A 20176-nucleotide genomic window follows, 5' to 3' on the forward strand; every position below is an offset into this window, starting at 1 on the left:
AGCATATGAGTTACCTTCCCAGCTGTCACTCAAACGGTTGTGGAGTTGTCATTTGTCATACGCTTGATGAGGCAAGAGCAAAATGGAAACAAAATAACTAATATGTTACCTGGCTCGCTTAAGCTGGGGGCAGCCAACGACCGATGGCGCATCCTCTGATAGATCCAGGCGGAGAGCACCACCACAAGAACATAAGCCACATACATCAGTAGATACACTGTGGGAACAAAATAGAAAATTAGACCCTGTAAGAGTAATACAGCTTAAAGATTTCACCTTTAATTTAGGTGCCAATATAAATAACAGAAGTAATCTCGCCATTATTCTTGAATATTTTTTTGCAGGCCACGGTCTACCATAGACAGGCATTAAGGCTGTAATACAAGCTTTTTACTTTAGGTGATGCATAGAAATTTAGTAAATACAGAAAGCAAAATGCAAGAACTTAGTGTTTCTATACAAAATGGTTATATTTAACTGGGGAATTTTCAACTATCACTGAAAAACCCATAAAAGTAAATACAGAACCATCTGTATATACAGCCAAAATTAAAGTAAGTACATGTTGTATGATATATAGTGGATGAAATTACATACTCCACTGGAAGTATTAAAGTGGTAGTAAACACCGCTTACTCACTTGTACCTACAGGTAAGCTTATAATAAAGCTTACCTGTAGGTACAAGGAATATCTCCTAAACAAGCACCATTTAGGAGATATTCACTACTTCTGCAGTCGGTGATGCCACCGGCGCATGTGTACTCTGTGCTCTGAAGGGATGGCATGCTGTCCCTTCAGAGCGCTGTGTCACGGCTCCCGTGTGCATGAGTGGGAGTGATGTCATCGTGTCTCAGCCATTCAAATGGCCAAGGCCCATGAACCCGGAAGGAAGACTGGGTAGAAGGCGCATGCGCGGCGGCTCCTGACATGGACGCTTAGTCAGGGAGCTCCGTCCCGCTTTAGCAGACCGGGCCTCCGCAGCGGCACTCGGACCGGCGTTCAGCGCCTGGATTACCCCCCCTCGGACACCGGAAGACTCAGGGACTCTCCCGATGTACTCGGGAGCAGTTAAGAGGAACTTAAAGCCCGCATTTGAAGCCGCTCTGTCCCACGCTGAGACAGCTAAGATGGCGGCCGCTCCTCACTGCTCTGCAGATTCATGCCCTCCCTGTGCCCAGCTCACAGCATTCCCCTCCCTGCTACAACAAAACTCCTTCACAGGTAACTCTCCCCTAGAACCAGCTTCCCCAGCATCCACCGCATCTCTCCTAGAACACTCCCTGACAGGACTGGAGTACTCCCCCATGGATGCAGGCCCTCCCCAGGCACACCAGCTAATACAGCCCGGGGATTCAGGCCTACTACAACTGACCTCTGTGGCAGAAATGTTTGCCAAATTTGCTGAACTACTGGACAGAGGCCTGCACAACACAGCCCTGAAAATAACAAATGACATTAAAGCAGACCTACAGCATATAGGCACCCGCATGGACCTCATTGAGTCCAACCTAGATTCCACCATTTTGAGAACAAATCAGAACACTACCTGTATACAGACCCTCCAGGAGCAATTAGAGACTGCCAATGCCAAACTTGATGACCTCGAAAACCGAAATCGGAGGTACAATTTTAGAATCAGGGGGCTCCCTGAATCGTTTAAGGATATTCCTGAAACTATACAATCCTTTCTTAAGGAATTACTCCCTGATGCACCTCAACACAGACTGGAGCTGGATAGGGCTCATAGAGCTCTCAGACCTCCTAGGGCGGATGGACTCCCCCGTGATGTTGTGGTGAAACCGCACTTCTCCGTCAAGGAGGAGGTCATGAGGAAATCAAGATCCATGCCTAAAATAGTGTTCCAGGGTCATCAGCTGCAAATCTTTGCTGATTTATCCCCCCTCACTATCCAAAAAAGGAGGGCCCTAAAGCCACTACTTCAAATCCTGATGGACAGAGAAATTAAATACTGGTGGCTCTTCCCATTCCAACTTAAACTAATCTTCAAAGGCAAGGCCTATACCTTTGGATCCCTGCAGGAAGGAGAACGACTGTTTCTACAACTGGGCCTCATCAACCAAGACCCTAATGCCCGTCAGTTGGGACCTCAACCAAACTCTGCGAAAAGACATATGCCCACCAGTCCCCTGAATCCGGTTTGGGAGAAGGCCAGATCCAAGAAGTCCAAGGAAACTATCCCTCCATGACTTCCGTGACTCGTTTATTCTCCAGGACTCACCTTTTTTTATGTGTCTCCTTTTCTTCTCAGCTACTGGCTGAGATGACGGAGCCCCCCCCCCACTTGAGCTTCCCGTGACAGGTTTTCCATTCACTGTCTAGATGATCTCACGCCTCGGCTGAGGCGGTGTCGGGTACCTCTCAAACTGGGGAGGACACTGAATAAGAAATTTTTTTTTTTTTGACCCCTTTAGGATGCTCCATTACTACCTCTAGGTGGGAGTTGCGGGAAGTACTTATGGCGCCTATCTAATGCAGATGAAAATTTTTTTTTTTTTTTATATAATCCACAAGGTTTTGGGGCACCATACCAAATGTACGCCTTCCCCTACAGTCCTTTTCGCTTCCCCCTCCTGTGTACCCCTTGCCCTTATTCACAGTTCACCATTATATATCCAGGTCCACATTTATTTGTTTGTTAACTGTTTAATTTTTACAAGCATTATCAGTGTACTGATGCACTTCCACCTCCAAGTTTTCCTTAGTATACATCAATGTTAGCAGAGGGAGTGCTAGGTTAATGCCGGCCCCAGTGCCTTCATCCTGTTAATCGCTAACCATATTAAACGGCCACTCTGCTGAAGTGGTGTTCATGCGCCCCCTCCTGTCTAGTGGCTCAGGTAGATTACCCTACCCTGGACAGGACCATTCCCTGCCTTCGGGAGGGACTTCAGTGTGACACACACTTTCCGATGGAGGACTCTGTCCCCTCCACTCTACGGGAGACTCTCTTGTCCCCCGTCTTTCTTTCATGCTTTTTCTTTTTTCTTCCCCAACAATGTCTTATTTTACATTTCCCCATAGAAGTCGACTGGGGGGATCTATCCGGACAACAACAGGACATCTCACCGGTCTTCGCACGCTATGCGGGATGTCTTGGTATCCGTGTATCCGGATGTCTTGGTATCCGTGGACGTCAGATGGTAAGAGCTGCAGATTTCCTAGCCCTGCCCCCTCTACTGCTCAATGGCTGATGACCCACCGGTAAATACACCACTTAAAATAATATCACATAATGCGCAAGGCCTAAACTCACCGACAAAAAGGCGCAAAGTCTTCCAATACCTACATGCACAAAAAGCAGACATAGTTCTCCTCCAGGAAACGCATTTCCCCAAACGCTTCAATCCATCTTTTATACACTCCAAATTCCCCTTCTTCACACTAGCCAATGCGGAAGATAAAACAAAGGGGGTGGGCATTTTTATCTCTAAACGATGCAAATTTACCCTCAAATCTGAACACAGGGACCCTGATGGTCTCTATATCCTCATTGTGGGGGAATTAGACGACCAACTGTATTCTTTGATTTCGTACTATGCCCCCAACAGAGGCCAACTAGCCTTCTTTCAACGCCTGTTTACAACACTAACACCACTGCTGGAGGGCACAGTGATATATGGAGGCGACTCTAATTCGGCCTTTGACCAGGGCCTAGACAAGTCTCGCCCCCCTGGTAAACGCCTCACCAGACCCACTAAACAGAGTCTACGAATAGCCAAACTAATCTTTCAACATGGTCTCGTTGATATATGGAGGGAAGTAAATCCCACCCTACGAGACTTCACACACTTCTCTAACCCCCATAGATCCTTCGCGAGAATCGATCATATCCTCATCGCTTCTGCTTCTATTCCCCTAACGAACAGGGCATATATTAAAGACGTAGTCTGGTCGGACCACTCACTGGTGATCCTTTCCATTCAACGCCCACTGGGCCCTAAACCCAGCAGGCGTTGGAGACTTAATGAGTCCATCCTGAGTGATCCGATTAGAACCAAAGAAATCGAAACCAATATTTGCAATTACTTCACCACAAACGACCAACCAGAAACTAGCCCTTCTTGTCTTTGGGCAGCACATAAGGCCGTAATTAGAGGTCATCTGATCCAAATTGCCTCTCAGATTAATAAAGCCAACAAAGCTGACATAGAGAAGTTAGATAAGGATTATACAGCCTTAATTAAAAAACACAAGGCCGACCCGAGAGCTGTCCCCACCAGCAAGTTGGATGCAGCTCGCACGGCATTGAACCTCGCCCTGACCACACGGGCCGAAAAATGGCTACGGTGGAATAGATCCCGATTCTATTGCCAAGGCAATAGAATTGGTCCTATGCTTGCAGGCAGGCTGTCCCCGAAATTTAAATCCCCAGCCCTTCCCAAGATCAAAATCCAAGGCGGCACTCTGTCCCAGAACCCTAAACGAATAATGGGGGAATTCCTGACCTTCTACAAATCCCTCTATAGTGGTGAAAACGGTCCCACTACAGAGACGGTTGATCACTTCCTAGACAACATACGAATCCCCAAATTAGAAGAAAGACACCGCCAGAAACTAGACTCACCTATTTCCGCTGAGGAAGTATGTGCAGTGATTAAACACTTGAAATCTCACTCGGCGCCTGGCCCAGATGGTTTCTCCATACCATATTACAAATCGTTCTCTCCCATTCTTGCCCCTTATATGGCCCGATTTTTTAACGCGCTACGGCAGGGGACTTCACTAGATGCTTCACTTAACATGGCATACATTACGGTCATCCCTAAACCTGATAAAGATGCCAGCTCGGTTAGCAACTATAGACCAATATCTCTCATTAATAATGACTTAAAGATTCTGACTAAGATCCTTGCAGACCGCCTGGCCTCCTTCATTAGACTATACATTAACAAAGACCAAGTGGGCTTCATCCCAGGGAGGCAGGGACCTGACCAAACTAGGCGAGCGATTGATATAATATCTCTTCTCAATTCTAACTGGGACGGGGGCCCTCCCAGACAGGGATGTTTACTCTCTCTAGACCTCCAAAAAGCTTTTGATACTATCCAATGGCCATATATCTTCAACACTCTTCAAAGATGGGGATTTGGGAATTCATTTCTTAATGTCATGCATGCCCTTTACTCAACCCCCTCGGCTCAGGTGCGTCTGCAGGGATTTTACTCGGAATCCTTCCCCATAGCTAGAGGCAGACAGGGCTGCCCCCTATCCCCATTGATTTTTGCCATAGCAATTGAATCCTTGGCGATAGCCATCAGAAACAACCCGAATATTCAAGGCATTCAAAGTGGCCCCAAGTGTCATAAATGCGCATTATTTGCGGATGACATCTTACTATTCGTTTCCTCCCCAATAACGTCACTCCCCAATGTATGTCGCCTCCTAGATGAATTCGGGGCGGCATCAGGCCTTAGAGTTAATTACGATAAATCACAGGCACTCAATATTACCATCCCAGAACCTCACTTGACCGGGCTCAGGAAGAGCTTCCAGTTCTCCTGGAACGACTCCTCCATCTCATACCTGGGGATCAAACTGACCCCCAGGATAGAACTCCTACACCAAGCCAATTACCCACCTCTCTACAAGAAACTGGAGGAAGACCTCTCCCGGTGGTCCCGGCTATCATTGTCATGGCTGGGTAGAATCAACACAATTAAGATGAGTCTACTCCCCCGCATTCTCTACTATTTTAGAGCCCTCCCGATTCCTGTAGACAAAACTCGCCTACAACAACTCCAAGCTAAAATCGTCAAATACATTTGGGGTAGAGGGGGACACAGATTCCCCAAAGCAGTCCTGTTCAGATCTAGAACTGAAGGGGGCATGGGACTTCCAAATCTGCTGTGGTACTTGCAAGCTGCTCATTTAGCTCAGATCTCGGCGGTATACTCACGCTGGGAACAACCTGACTGGATTCACATAGAAAGACAGGCAGTCCCTCTCCACACTCTAGACTACCTTCTCTGGAGCCATAGAAAACTCAGACCCTCCATACTTTCCCCAACCCTGTCACACTCCTTCGCACTCTGGGACAGTCTACGTTGCAACCAACATCTGACTTCCCCCACAAAACCATTGCAACACTTATTTCAAAATCCTGATTTCCCTCCGGGCCTTGACATATCAGCATTTAAATGGTGGCTCGACAAAGGGTTATACAGAATAGGGCACTTCCTTAGACCTCTTGGCCCACTCTCCAAAGCATTCTGTGTTAGTAACCTAGACATGCCTGTCTCAGAATCTTTCAGATTCTCTCAAATCTCAAACTTCTTACATAAAAGGTGTAAAACACTCCCGAATGGGCCCCAAATAACTCCCTACGAAGTATGGTGTGGTCAGGCCGGTGAGCAGAGGGGGGGCATCTCGGTAATCTATAGAGCCCTGTCCTCCGCGCAATCCAAGACATCTTACATGCAGGCTTGGGAATCTGATCTTTCCCAACACTGGACATTGGAAACGTGGCACAGGAACTTTTTCCAATCCTACAAAGGTATCCTTCATTCCAACCTCATAGAAGCTAGTTTAAAAGTGTTGACTAGATGGTACCTGGTCCCTTCAAAACTGGCGCACATGTACCCGTCAGCATCTCCCCTATGTTTTCGGTGATGCGGTCTTAAAGGCGATATGCTCCATATATGGTGGACTTGCCCCAGAGTCCGACCATATTGGCACAAGATCTTCTCTTGGATTAGCAAGCTAACCTCAATACCTATCCAAATGTCCCCCCTCATAGCGCTCCTTAACTTCCCAGTGAAAGAAGCCTCCAGGATTACTCAACGCCTTATATTCTTTATCATTTTAGGTGCCAAACTCACCCTGGCTCATGCATGGAAAAAACCACTGGTGTCATCACTTCTAGCCAAAAGAAAGATCTCTTGGATTATGAACCAAGAGAAGATGGCAAGTGTAATCCTGGATCGCTCAGCCAAATTTGAACAAATTTGGGAACCCTGGGCTACCTTTGTGGGGGTCACCCTCTAATTATCTCCTCCTGAATGTCTCCTTCCGGCTCTCTTTCGCCCCAGTCGACTCGTAATCACCTCTTCTATCGTTTACCCCTTCTTTCTTTTTCCTACCTTTTCTTTCCTCTCGTATTCTTTTCTATCACCTACCTCTCTAGGTCAGTCTTGGATCTCAGCCATTGATTGACTGGTTGTGACCGGAGCGGGGGTCAGGATTTACCCTGCTCCCGGTCCCAACTTTGACTACAAACTAGATTCTTACGAACATGTTGCTGTACTAAATCCCTCTTATATACACCATGTGATCCCATGAGTGTGTCCCTTTTTGTATTTTACTGAGCAGTCTTTTACAGGACTCGAAATTGTTCCCTTGTCCAGAAAACTTTGGACTAGTTTATACACTTACTGTTCTACAACTAGTTTTATTAACCCTCTACATTTTCTTTTTATTTACACAAGATAAATCAATAGCTTCATTATCCATGATGGGGGGAGGCTGAGGGGGTAGGAAGCCTCGCCACAGCTTGTGCCCAGTTGGGGTGGCGGAGCTTTCCCCCCTTCTACACTTCTCACTGGATAAAGCTCCTGGGAACATATTTGATACCCGGGGATCCCGATCAATTCACTTGACAAGTTATGTTTGTTTTATGCAGATATGTTTTGTAATTATATCATTGATTACTATGTTTTCCACATGACCGTGTTGGTCACCCCAAGACAAATGGCTCACGTTGTATCTATGACATGTGCTGTATTCCGTTCATCCACTTTTGAAAAATAAAATATATTGAAACAGGAAGACTGGGTAAAGATGAAAGCCCTGTCAGCGGTGGAGGGCTTAAACTTAAGGTAAGTCTTTCATAATGTGCTAGTATGCAATGCATACTAGCATATTATGTTATTACCTTGTGAGGGGAAAGTTTTTTTTTTCTGGGGGGCGTGGGGGGAGGGGGGGTTTACTACCGCTTTAAAGTAGTTTTAAATTCTCACACATACCCAATAAAATGATGGGTCTCGGGTGATACACAGTGATAAAACAAATCCTTCTACACAAGTTGTATCTGTTTATCTGCAGCTGTCTCTCCTCTCTACAGTTGTTCAAAGTTCAGAATTTTTTCAGCTTGTGAGCTTTCAAAAAGCAGGGGACAGAGAACTGAAGTTACACTCTGCAGAGATCAGTGAGAGCTAAGTGGAGGGAAGGGAAGGAAAGCGCCCCCCCCCTTCACTGAGCACACAGGAACAGAGCTGAGGCTATCAAATATAGGCTGTGTCCTGGAGGTCCCTTCCCAGTCACCTTTTTACTTCTTGGTGTCTGGAAAACATGTCAGAAGGGACTCATTCAGATAGCAGAGACAGGGGGCAGCAGACAGAATGCCACTTAGTGCTCTGGATTGAGTACAATAGTAACACTATAGAGGGATAGAACTTGTTCATATTTCTTGTCAGGGATTTACAAACATTTTAATTAGATATGTTCATATAAATAGCTGGAATGTCACTGTTAGGTATAAAACCCATTTGTAAAGACTGATACCGAAAAGAAAATACAATTCAATAAAATAGGCCTGTGAGAAAAAAAAAAAGATACACACCTAGAACAACAGGTAAGGTCACATAACCTTGATACAGCACATAAAATGTTAGGAAGATGGCAGCAATGTAGAATACAATATCTCTCAAGAAGGGACGAGAAGCAGCAGTGAATGGCTTTACCAATGCAATGCCTCCAGCTACGACTGTGGTGACAAATACACCAGCACCTGGAAAAAAGAACACATGGGTCGTCATACGCCTGACTTTTTTGGAAGTTAGTTGAACACAATGTTAAATGTTATTGGTTTTAATACATACCAAAGAGAGCACCGATAGCCAGCCCAGCAGTCCGGGAGTCTGAGAACGCAGCCACAGCACTGAACACATCAGGGGCCCCATTCCCAAAGGCCAGAAAGGTGACACCATGAAGGTTAAATGGTCAAGGAAGTCTGCTTTACCAATACGTCAACCTGTTTTCCAGACTGGCCCATTGTGTTATGCTACCAATGTAGAAAACGGTTTACCATTGTGCAATTAGAGCTCATATAATTATAGCACAATAGTAAAGTGTGGCCATTGCTTAAACACTAGAAATGCACAATGGAAAAAAAATGTGAATAAAGAAAAAAAACAAAACAAAGAAAAAAACAAAAAAACAAAATGAATGTATTGGTGTTTGAAGTGTGTAAATAATAGATGTACAGAAATAGAGGTATTTTCAGAATAAAAAACACCTTCCCCTCTACTCATCTCCTTAACATGTGGAAATGATTTAATTTTTTTTTTAAAGCGGAGCTAAACTCTGCAATACTCACCTATCCTTTAATAGTCCAATGTCCCTTACCAGTATCTTCTATCCGGCTGTCTTCATTGGCCAGGGGGATGTCACATTTGTAGGAGTGCAATCATAAAGTGAGCTGAGCAGTGTTCATTCCAAAGAAGACCGCAGGTAGGTTTCTCATTCTGGGGATAGGCAGCACATCCCATACATTTCCAGAACACCAGATATGAGTTCCCCTTTCTTCTGTACATCATTCCCTTTAGTTTTCAAATCAACCTGGCCATACACTCTACAAAGTAGGCGCCCCCGTCAGCTGACTCCGGCCTAACATCTCTCGCCTGGAAAAATTGGATTTTGGGTTTACCTGTAAAGTCATTATTCTTGAAGTACATTACAGGACACAGGGTTATCTTTATCTCCATTACGCCAAGGATGTCCCAAACAACCACAGCGTCCCTTCAGAGACATAGCAAAGGATAATGCTGGTAAGCTGAAAAAATATGTCTGCACACCGGTTAAATCCAAAAGGACAAGTGACTTGGGCAGTACAGCAAGGGAGGCAGAATCACATCCACAGCTGCTGGTTAACAGGCTGGGATAGACAAGCATGAACCATCTACTCACTTGGAGGCTAAAAAGCACGTAGAGTGACCAACTTCCCCTGCCAAACCAACCCAGGAACATGTGTTTTTTTTCCTGTTATGCAGTCTTGTAATATACAGTATATTTACAGTCTCTCACTAACCAAGTGCTGGAAATTAGGGAGGATATAGCTATTGACAGCTATAGACATGACAAACAAAAAATCCCCGACAGCACCACTGGCCTGGAAGAAGAATGAGCTTCCTTTTATGAAAAGAGATATTCCAATCGCCTGAGAGAAGGTCATTATTCAGGAACACAGATTGGAGAAAATAGAGAATGGGCAGAGGAGAAACAACAGTCGCATACTGGGTCTGCTTGAATGTATAGAAAGCAAATGACCATCTGACTTTATTGAAAAATGGTTGCTGGACATTCTTGGCGAGGTGGTTTCACTAATACTTTTGTGGTTGAGATAGCACACAGAATCCCAGCACACCCTCTACCTCCAGGAAACCCACCCAGACCATTTATTCTAAAAATGGTCAGCTTTCTTACACTGGAACCAATCAGCAGTTATTTTCTAACTCCTTCCAAGGCAGAAGACTGTTATCACTAGGTGTATCGGCATCTCCCGTGTTGATGAGTACTAGACCAGGCCTGTTGCCTACTGGCTCTTCAAAGCGGGCTACTGAACTTAGCCCCCAATGGAGAGTCCTTCGTGGATAACAGTTTTTTTGCTTATTTTTTCTTTTTTTTTGTATTGACTGTGACCCGGTTGGTCCATTTGCCATAAGAGTGCTTAATCATCTCTCTTGCAGGATGTACTTTCATCATCAGAGACTACCTATCTCGATTTTTTCTAGTTCATGCCTTCTAGAAGCCCACCCAAGGGGTGTCATACAAAACAAGTGATTTCAATGCTGTTGTTTTAGTGTCCTATGGCTAAGCAAGTGGTTGTGACGAGCTGGAATGTTAGGGGCCTGGGAGACAGGGTCAAACGACTGGCAGTACTGCATATGATTAACCGTTTGGGTTCCTCAGTGGTGTGTCTACAGGAGACTCACATGTTGCCTGGACACGATTCCCCATTCTCTGCAAAATTATTTGGTGCCCAGTTTCATTCTGCCTTCTCGTCCTATGCCAGAGGGGTCAATGTTTTAATTCACAAGAATGTCTCTTTTGTGTGTACTACTTCGCTGATTGATGCCAATGGTAGATATATATTCTTAGTGTGCTCCTTGGATGGACTACGCTGCATTATAGGGAATATATATATACCACCGCCCTTCTCAGTAGAGGTTTTAAAAATTCTGGCTGCTTTCTTGTCCCAGCACCCGGGTATCCCCGCCATTATTGTGGGAGACTTCAATAATTATTTGGATGCTGACCTAAATAAGTTATCTACTAGGGCTTCTTTGGGTGGCCAGAGGGGAGGACAGACAGCCTTTGCTCGGCTACTCATGGAAATTGGGTTAAGAGATATTTGGAGGCTTAGTCATCCACGGATAAAAAAGTATTCATGCCATTCTACAACATATGGAGGTCTCTCGAGAATTGACCTGGGTCTTGGCAATGATGTGATGCTCCCACTAGTGATTTCCTCACATTACGAGGCTAGAACCATATCTGACCATTCCCCGTTATGTGTTGAGATCTGTACAACTGGGGTGGCCAAGTGGGTGGGTTGGAAACTTAACCCGTTCTGGTTGTCGCTCCTCCCTAATCCTGATCCTATTTATGAGAATTTGAATGTCTTTATACAGCTCAATAAGCCCTCAGCGTGCCCTGGTATTTTCTGGGACTCGCTTAAAGCATATTTAAGGGGACAATTCATCACATCCATCAATGATATTAAGACCAGAACTAAGGCTTGGGAGTGCTCTGTGCTGCAGGAGGTTGAGAGTGCTGAGTCCACTTTTGTTGACTCCCTCAGACTGAAAGAATTTGGCATGAAGCCCAGAAGGTAGTCAGGCATTTGACCTTGACGAAAGTGGAAAATAAACATTTTTTCCTCCAAAGGAAATTTTTTGAGGAGGGAGAAAGCACAGGCCATATGCTTGCCATGATGGTGAGGTCACAAAAGGGGTCATCTCATATAGAGGCAATAACTAATCCTACCGGAACTTTAGTCTCCTCTCATGCTGATGTTTTATCCACATTCCGGGAGTTCTATGCAGACGTATACTCCTCTAAGTTTTCACCTACGCCTGGGGAAATTAGCTCTTTTTTGGATGAATGTAATATTCCACAACTTTCGGCTCTGGACGCGGAGCAGTTAAATGCTCCCCTCACGACTGATGAATTGCTGGATGCATTGGCGCTCTTCTCTCCTGGTAAGTCTCAGGGCTCTGATGGCTTGCCAGCGGAGGTGTACAAGCGTTATTCTAAATTACTGATACTGCATTTAAAGGGGGTGTTTGAGGACGTGAGGGAGGTGGGACGTTTACCCCATTCCATGAATGAAGCGTTTATTGTACTTCTTTTGAAACCCGGTAAGGAGGTACATTCCCCTGACTCGTACAGACCCATTTCATTATTAACCACGGATGTTAAATAATTGGTAAGAGCTCTGGCTACTAGACTAGCCAAGGTTATACATAAAATAATTCATAATGACCAATCAGGGTTCATTCCCTCTAGATCCACAGCCCTCAACATCAGACGCCTTTTCCTTAACCTCCAAACACACGTAGATAACTCGGGACGTAGAGCAATTCTATCCCTGGACGCAGCTAAAGTGTTTCATAGCGTCAAGTGGCCCTACTTGTGGGCAGTGCTGAGACGTTTTGGACTGGGAGACAATTTTATCCAATGGGTCAAGCTGCTTTATGCAGCTCCCAAAGCTAGGATCCCCGTGAATGGAGACCTCTCTGACTCGTTCTCTCTTTTCAGGGGCACAAGGCAGGGGTGTCCACTGTCACCCCTGCTGTTTGCGCTAGCACTTGAGCCGCTTGCCATTGCGATAAGATCATCCACGTCTATTGTGGGTTTTAATAGGGGACCGGTTGCGGAGAAAGTCTCCCTTTACGCGGATGACGCCTTATTATACTTGGGAGATACAGACAAATCTCTTACAAACGCTATGCAGTTGATACAACAATTCGGCTCTTTGTCGGGATTTACTATTAACTGGAGCAAGTCTGTTCTCATGCCAATTGATGATCTAACAGTCACACTACCGACTGCTGCAGAATACCTTAAGGTAGTCTCCACATTTAAACATTTAAATATTTGGGAATACAGGTGTCTGCTAACCCACGGTTGTATCTAGAGGAGAATCTCCTGCCCCTTTTCAAAAGATTGCAAATGATATGTAACACTTGGTGCAAACTTCCGTTATCAGTAATTGGGAGAATAAATCTTATTAAAATGGTTTGGTGCCCCCAACTGTTGTATATTATGCATAATTCGCCACAGTGGATACCTCGTGGATGGTTTAACCGTATTGACACACTGTTTAGGTCCCTGATATGGAGGAAAAAAGAGTAGCTAGAATAAGCCTTTCCTCTCTGCAGTATAGCAAGGATAGGTGATGGGCGGCAGTTCCAAATCCGAGACTCTACTTCTATGCCTCTCAACTACAACACCTGAGTGGTTTTGGGTTGTTGAATGATTATGGATCAATTGAAAGTTTATTACGGACTGGAACTTCAAACGTTTCAGTACTGGCTGGTTTAAAGGCAGGGCTTCCTCACTTACCACAAACAGCTCCCACCGTTATTCTTCTTAAAAAATTATGGACCTCAGTCAAATCTAATTTAAAGATAGTAGGATTTCTGGCGGAACCCCCCTTATGGGACAATCCTAATCTAGAGGAGGTGTTCAAATTGGAGGGCTTTCGAGCTTGGGGACTAGCCGGAATCTGTAATATATCCCAACTATATAAACACAATGTGTTAAAAACATTTTTAGATATACAAACAAAATTTAATCTTCCGAGGCAACACTTTTATAAATACCTCCAGATACGGCACGCTCTCCAGGCCCAGGGTCGGATTTCCAATCTTTCGCTTTCCAGTCATCCCCTGATAGAGGATATTTTCCTCAGTCGGGAGAAAAGGGGCCTGATTTCCCACATTTACTCTTGCCTGTTGTCTTCCATACAAAACATTGAAACCTACCGAGTAGGATGGACAGAGTACTTAGGGGAAATAAAGGACAAAACATGGGACATATGCTTACAGGCGGGGCCACTTACTTCTGTATCACAATCACACAGACTGTCCCATCTATTCTTACTGCACAGGACCTACCGCACACCTATACAACTGTAGCGTTGGGGAAGGAGGAATTCTTGCTTATGCTCCAAACATTGTGGAGAAGAGGGGTCACTAATTCACCTGATGTGGCACTGTCCAAAATTGCATCGGTATTGGGGCACTATAACTGAGGTCATCTCCTCAGTATTTCTGATTAGGGTCCCTTTGGACCCCCAGATATGTATCTTAGGTGTCGTGGATGAAGAAATATACCCATCCCCAATTAACCTTGCAGTGATCAGACTATTATATCTAGCTCGTAAACTAGTGGCCAGATTTTGGCTTTCTATACATGTCCCTACTAAACAACAATGGATAGATCAGGTTAATTATATCCTCGTAAGGGAGCACTTAACCTATCAACATAGAAATGCAGTGCGGAAATTTTATTCCATTTGGCAACCTTGGCTGGAAACACCTGGGTTGGTACCCCCAAGATTAATTATGCAACGGTTACTACAGGTTTAGGAGGTACTTAGGGTTCAATAGAAGATAGACTCTGACGCGATTATGTGTTTTAAGGGAGGTGATGGGCACGTTCATCCTCTGAGGTAAGAGGAAAGGAACACATATGATTGGGCACAACATGGGCAACACTGTTAATTAGATGGCCCGCTGGCCATAAGTTTTGTTGGTATTGGAATAGCGGATGTATGTACGTCCGTTTAAGATAAGAATGTCTCTTTTGTGTGTACTACTTCGCTGATTGATGCCAATGGTAGATATATATTCTTAGTGTGCTCCTTGGATGGACTACGCTGCATTATAGGGAATATATATATACCACCGCCCTTCTCAGTAGAGGTTTTAAAAATTCTGGCTGCTTTCTTGTGCCAGCACCCGGGTATCCCCGCCATTATTGTGGGAGACTTCAATAATTATTTGGACCCCCAGATATGTATCTTAGGTGCCGTGGATGAAGAAATATACCCATCCCCAATTAACCTTGCAGTGATCAGACTATTATATCTAGCTCGTAATCTAGTGGCCAGATTTTGCCTTTCTATACATGTATCTTATCTTAAGCGGATGTATGTACGTCCGTTTAAGATAATTCTCATATATGTACTAACCAAGATATGTCCAAGTACTTCCTATTTTTTGGTGTCACTGCTGTACTGATTGTCAATTGTACAATGTTTTTCGGTTACAGTAACAAATGTTATTCCTTGTACGGTAGTATGTAAAATGCTTTCTGTCTTTGTTGACACAAACTTTTTTTCTGATTTAAAAAAAAAAAATGCTCAGCTATAGGGATAGGGATCTCATACTGTCCAAAGTCCATATGAAAACGAATATTGCATTCAACTGAGCAAAAATGTAATTCTTTCCTGATTTTTCGGCCGAAGTGTAGAAACAACGGGCAAAACATGTAGATGTTAAAGTGCTTGTAAACCCTTAGACATAGATAGTGATGTGACTGGCCTCAGGTGATACACAGAGATAAATCAAATCCTCCAACATAAGCTGTACCTGGTTATTAGTAGTCTTCTGTACAGCCATTCAAAGTCCAGAATTTATAAAGCTTGTCCGAGCTGTGAGAAAAAAGGGGGTGGAGAGCTGAAGTTACACTCTTCAGAGCAAAGTGACTAGAGCTCTGACAGCTGATTGGAGGGAAGGGACACCCCCCTCCACACAGTTCACAGGAACAGAGCTGAGGCTGTCAATCAGCTCGAGGTCCCTCCGCTGTCACCTTTTCTCTTTTTGTGTCAGGAAAATTTGTCCGAAGTGATTCATGCTAATAGCTGAGGAACGAAGCAGCAGAAAGAAATTACACTTTGTGCTCTTAATTGAGTACACACTATAGGGAGATATGCTTTGTTTGAGGATTACGCCTACTGCAAATCCCTTATGCCATAAGATATCCTGCTAAACTAGAAAAGGAGATACCACACATTTGGGGAGAAGAGCCAATTCCCCCGAGACAGTAAGAAAGCAAATTGCCCTAAATACCAAAAAGTTGATGGGCAACGACCTCTTCTGCTAAGACCTAGGCTGTTATCTGTCTTCAGGACCCTCCAAGATAGAGGGAGAAATGATTTTCCCATTTCCAGCATCCATGAGGTAATCCACAGGCTCATGCTGGGGAGTAACAGCAATGGAGAATCCAACTTCTGCGTTATTCTTTCCCATGCAGTCAAGGCATTCCGTCCAATGGGGAGGGAATATGAATATTCAAGAAGAAAATCAATGGAGCTGGACAAAATCATCATCATCTAAAAAGTGGCTGCATCCAATCAGATGCAACTGCTGTTCAGTGGCCGGCTGTCAAATTAAAAGTGACAGAATGGTGGGAAAACTATCAGTATATGGCCTGCTTATGGAAATCAAAGAACATTTCGACATGACTATCTCACACAGTCTCTTGGCTTCAATTCAAAACAGGAATATGTGGGTCAGAGAAGGAGGAGCACACAGAAGATCTCAGCACTGCTTACAACTAAGGAAAACAGAAAAGGTATTCTAATCTGTCCAGTCACTTTTTCCCCACCATGAACAGTTTTGGGGCTATTAGAGGCTGCCCTGTAGGCATTTGATGATTAGCAATTAGAAGGCCAACATATGTCAATGGGCACCTTTAGTTGTAGCCGATTAGTATACTGACTACTACAGTACTTAGTACACTACTGACATCAGCTACAACTAAAAGGGCCCATGGACAAACATATGTCAATGGGCACCTTTAGTTGTAGCCGATTAGTATACTGACTACTACAGTACTTAGTACACTACTGACATCAGCTACAACTAAAAGGGCCCATGGACAAACTACATTACCACAAAAACTTTAAACCATAATTAAGTAGCTAAAAAAAAAGGATACTGCCACATTATGGGAAAGCCTGAGTGTTCTTGAGATTGCAGACAAGTTTGGACAAAAGCTAAAAAAGCAATGGAAAATTGTAAATCAAACATAATGAATGAAAAAAACAAAACAATTAATGTAAGACATTGCAACGAAGACACTGACAATAGTCCCATCCAAAATTAGTTACTGAGCTCTATGACTATTTAGGCTTACAGTTCACACATTTCAGAAATTTAAATTTATTTAGCCTTTTTTTGGCTTTTATCAAAACCTAAGCAAAAGAAAATAAACATATTCAAGTCTACAGTCAATGGTGATATCTAGCACGAGATGCCATCAAAGCAATCCTGAGTATTGGAGAAGTAAGCATCTGGCAGTCAAAAGAAAAGTAGGAAAAGGGTGGAGACCAGTGGCGGCCTGTCCATTAGGGGCGCCAGAGCGCTGCCCCCTTTATTCACGGCCGCCACCCCCATGCTCTATCCACAGCCGCTATTTTCACAGGACACTGCCACCCCCTATTCATGCGTCCAGCCCCTTTCAGGACGCCAGGCGCGTGAATTACAGTGGCGGGGTGTTTTTTTGAAGCACATGATTAGAGCCAGAGGTTCTAATAGGCTTCAAAATAGAATGGGCTCATGGCGCAGAGCAATGCGCTAGGAGCCCACCCAGGTGTTACAACAGCAAATGAATATTTGCTATTGAAACACTGATCCTCAATCCGGCCAATCAGAAGCAGGTCTGAGACCCATTTTCCGATTGGCCGAAAAGAGAAGACTCCCAATTGGCCACCGAGAAGGAGGGAGGAAATGGAAGTAGCCGTGGAGAGTAGGAGAAAGGAAAGCCGTCGCCGCCGTGCAAGGGAAGCCGCCGGTAGAAGCACCGCCCACCATAGATGGGGCAAGTGCACCAGACCCACCCGACCGACCGGGGGGGGGAGGGGATAGTGGGCAGGGTGGCAGTTGCGACTGTTTGCCACCCCCCCAAAATAAATTACTACCGATCACCACTGGTAGAGACTATGAGTGAGGAAGGAAAAGCTGGGGAAATAGAGCATAAGGGGTTAGAAAAACAGGAGAGCTCAGAGGTAGGACTGTAACATGGATGGGGGGGGTAAAGTCATAGGTCAGAGGCAGTGCCTAACAAAGGTCACAATCACTACACAGATGAAGCCTGAAACTAACACTAGCACAGTAGGTAAATCCTATTCAATCAACCTACATGACAGGGTAAGCTACACTAGGCCTCGAATCAATACTTGAGTTCCCAAGGGCGATAAATCAGTATAAAAGGCATTCTTAATCATGAGATTAAGTACACCGAGGTGGGAATTTTATTGGTTTAAAATGATCTATTATAAGCAGAAAAACATATTGCCAAAGAAAAAATGTCCTATATACCTGAAAATGTATTTTATTGAGTGCTCATGTGACCAATTTTTCTCTTAACTTCCCTCTTACAAAGGGTGGGGGAGTGTGTGTTCTTGCACTCCCCAACTGCCCAGTGCCACAACATAAATGCTCAAAACCAGTCTGCTCTGTTGCTATATGCATCTTGTTCAGCTGCTATTAGTGTTGTCAGCATGGCTATGGAGCCACGGCCAGTTAGAAGCAGAAGGGCTGGGTGGGGGATGTATCAGCTTGTTATGTCACAAGCTAACAAATGAATTACAAGCACTCTGTGCAACAGCATGGCATGCTCTAGGTCCCAGGCAAGAACACAAGAGGCACCTTTACAATGGTATCAGATGGTATCACAGATTTGCTTCCATGGTAAGCCCACAGGGCACTGGCAGAATCAATGGGTATTTTTTATGGATTGTAACTTATAAAGAAAAAAAAGCCAGAAGAATGATTATTGTGAGGGACAGAGGAATGTACTCAATCTGTGATTTTAGGTTTACATCTACAACTGCAGGTATCAGCTGAATAGTTATAACAACGTATAATTTTGCTTAGTTGGAAAAGGCAGAAATGAGCAAATTTAGGACGTGTATAGCATGTCAAAATTTTTGTAAATCATCTCCAACCAGACAGGTCTATGTAGGAAAAGAAAAAGTCAGCTGAAATACTTACAACTTCTCTGCAGTTACTGCAAGGATGATGAAAAGGTAAAGAAGCCACAGGGCCTATGCAGGAAACAAGAGGTGAGATAAAATTAATCTAGTAACTGTTGTACCAATTCAAATCCCAAATAAAACCCCACACTGTCAAAGCTTACCTCCAGCTACTTGACAAGGTGTTTTCTACTTTCAGTATGAATGGAAACCATGTTTTTATATATTAAAAGCTCAAAGTTGGGGGGACCCTGCATAAAGCGGAACTCTGGGATAAGCAAGCATTGTCTAAATACAAGTGGCATGTGTATTTTTACTTGAATCTTGTGGGGCTTTGTGTACTTCTTCCAGATCTGTGCATTAACCTAGTGTGAAACTTTGCCTCTGTGCAGGAGCTTCTTGTAATAACGACCGATCACCGCCGCTCTCTCTCCTTGTGCAGGGTGACTGTTTTGGTATCCGCACCCTCCTGTAGGTTTTCTGTAGGCAGCCTGTAGTGGGCGGAGCCAGCTGGGTCCCACCTACAGCTCTGCCCTCTGCATAGGTTATTTACAGCATAGTGATGATGTCTCTGGTATTTTTGTATGGTAATATCTGGGTCCGTAAAGGTATGCACACAAAGTCTAATTATATCTTTCGTGGCTATTAAGGAAGTATTTGTGCCTGGAGTTCTGGATTTACAGAATACTTGATTAATCCCAAGGGAAATTGGAAAATGATTGTTAAAGCAGAACTTTATAACAACTTGATAAAAAATAATGTTCCTTAGCAAGGAACATACATTCCACATTAATAACTATGCTACCAAAATTAGTGTGTGCTGTAAATTGCCTGCAGCATTGCTCCTGTTTCTTCTTGCTGGAGGCTACCATTTTGCTGAAGCCTAGAGCCCCTGAACAGTAGTAAATCAAAGCGGAACTAAACACATCGATTTAACAGTTTAACAGTCATGATGAATAACTATGCTCAGTGCCAGTTGCTGAACACAGCTATCCTTTTATTCAGCGGACTGACTTTAAACTGCCTAATTTTCAGTACACAAAGTGCTATGTACTCATGAAGATAGCAGCTGCAGCAGTAGGCTTGTGACAGGGCCACTTAAGTAGAAAGTGATTTATGTATTTTCTGTTGTGCTTACTTATAACAGCTATAATTCATATTAACAAGT

The 20176-nt window shown here is 44.2% G+C and overlaps 1 protein-coding gene across 2 annotated transcripts in view; it reads right to left on the bottom strand.

Annotated features, from left to right (window-relative positions):
- The window catches only part of SLC8B1 (solute carrier family 8 member B1), a 127537-nt gene that overhangs the window by 22618 nt on the left and 84743 nt on the right, over positions 1-20176 (bottom strand). For both annotated transcript variants that reach the window (XM_073630206.1, XM_073630196.1), the window contains 5 exons: positions 19028-19080; positions 16970-17028; positions 8840-8944; positions 8581-8748; positions 110-217 (listed from right to left, as the gene is read on the bottom strand). In XM_073630206.1, the coding sequence (XP_073486307.1) occupies positions 110-217; positions 8581-8748; positions 8840-8944; positions 16970-17028; positions 19028-19080 (493 nt within the window). The remainder of the gene's footprint in view (positions 1-109; positions 218-8580; positions 8749-8839; positions 8945-16969; positions 17029-19027; positions 19081-20176) is intronic.

The sequence above is a fragment of the Aquarana catesbeiana genome, linkage group LG01 (genome assembly GCF_042186555.1).
Source record: "Aquarana catesbeiana isolate 2022-GZ linkage group LG01, ASM4218655v1, whole genome shotgun sequence".
NCBI lineage: Eukaryota > Metazoa > Chordata > Amphibia > Anura > Ranidae > Aquarana > Aquarana catesbeiana.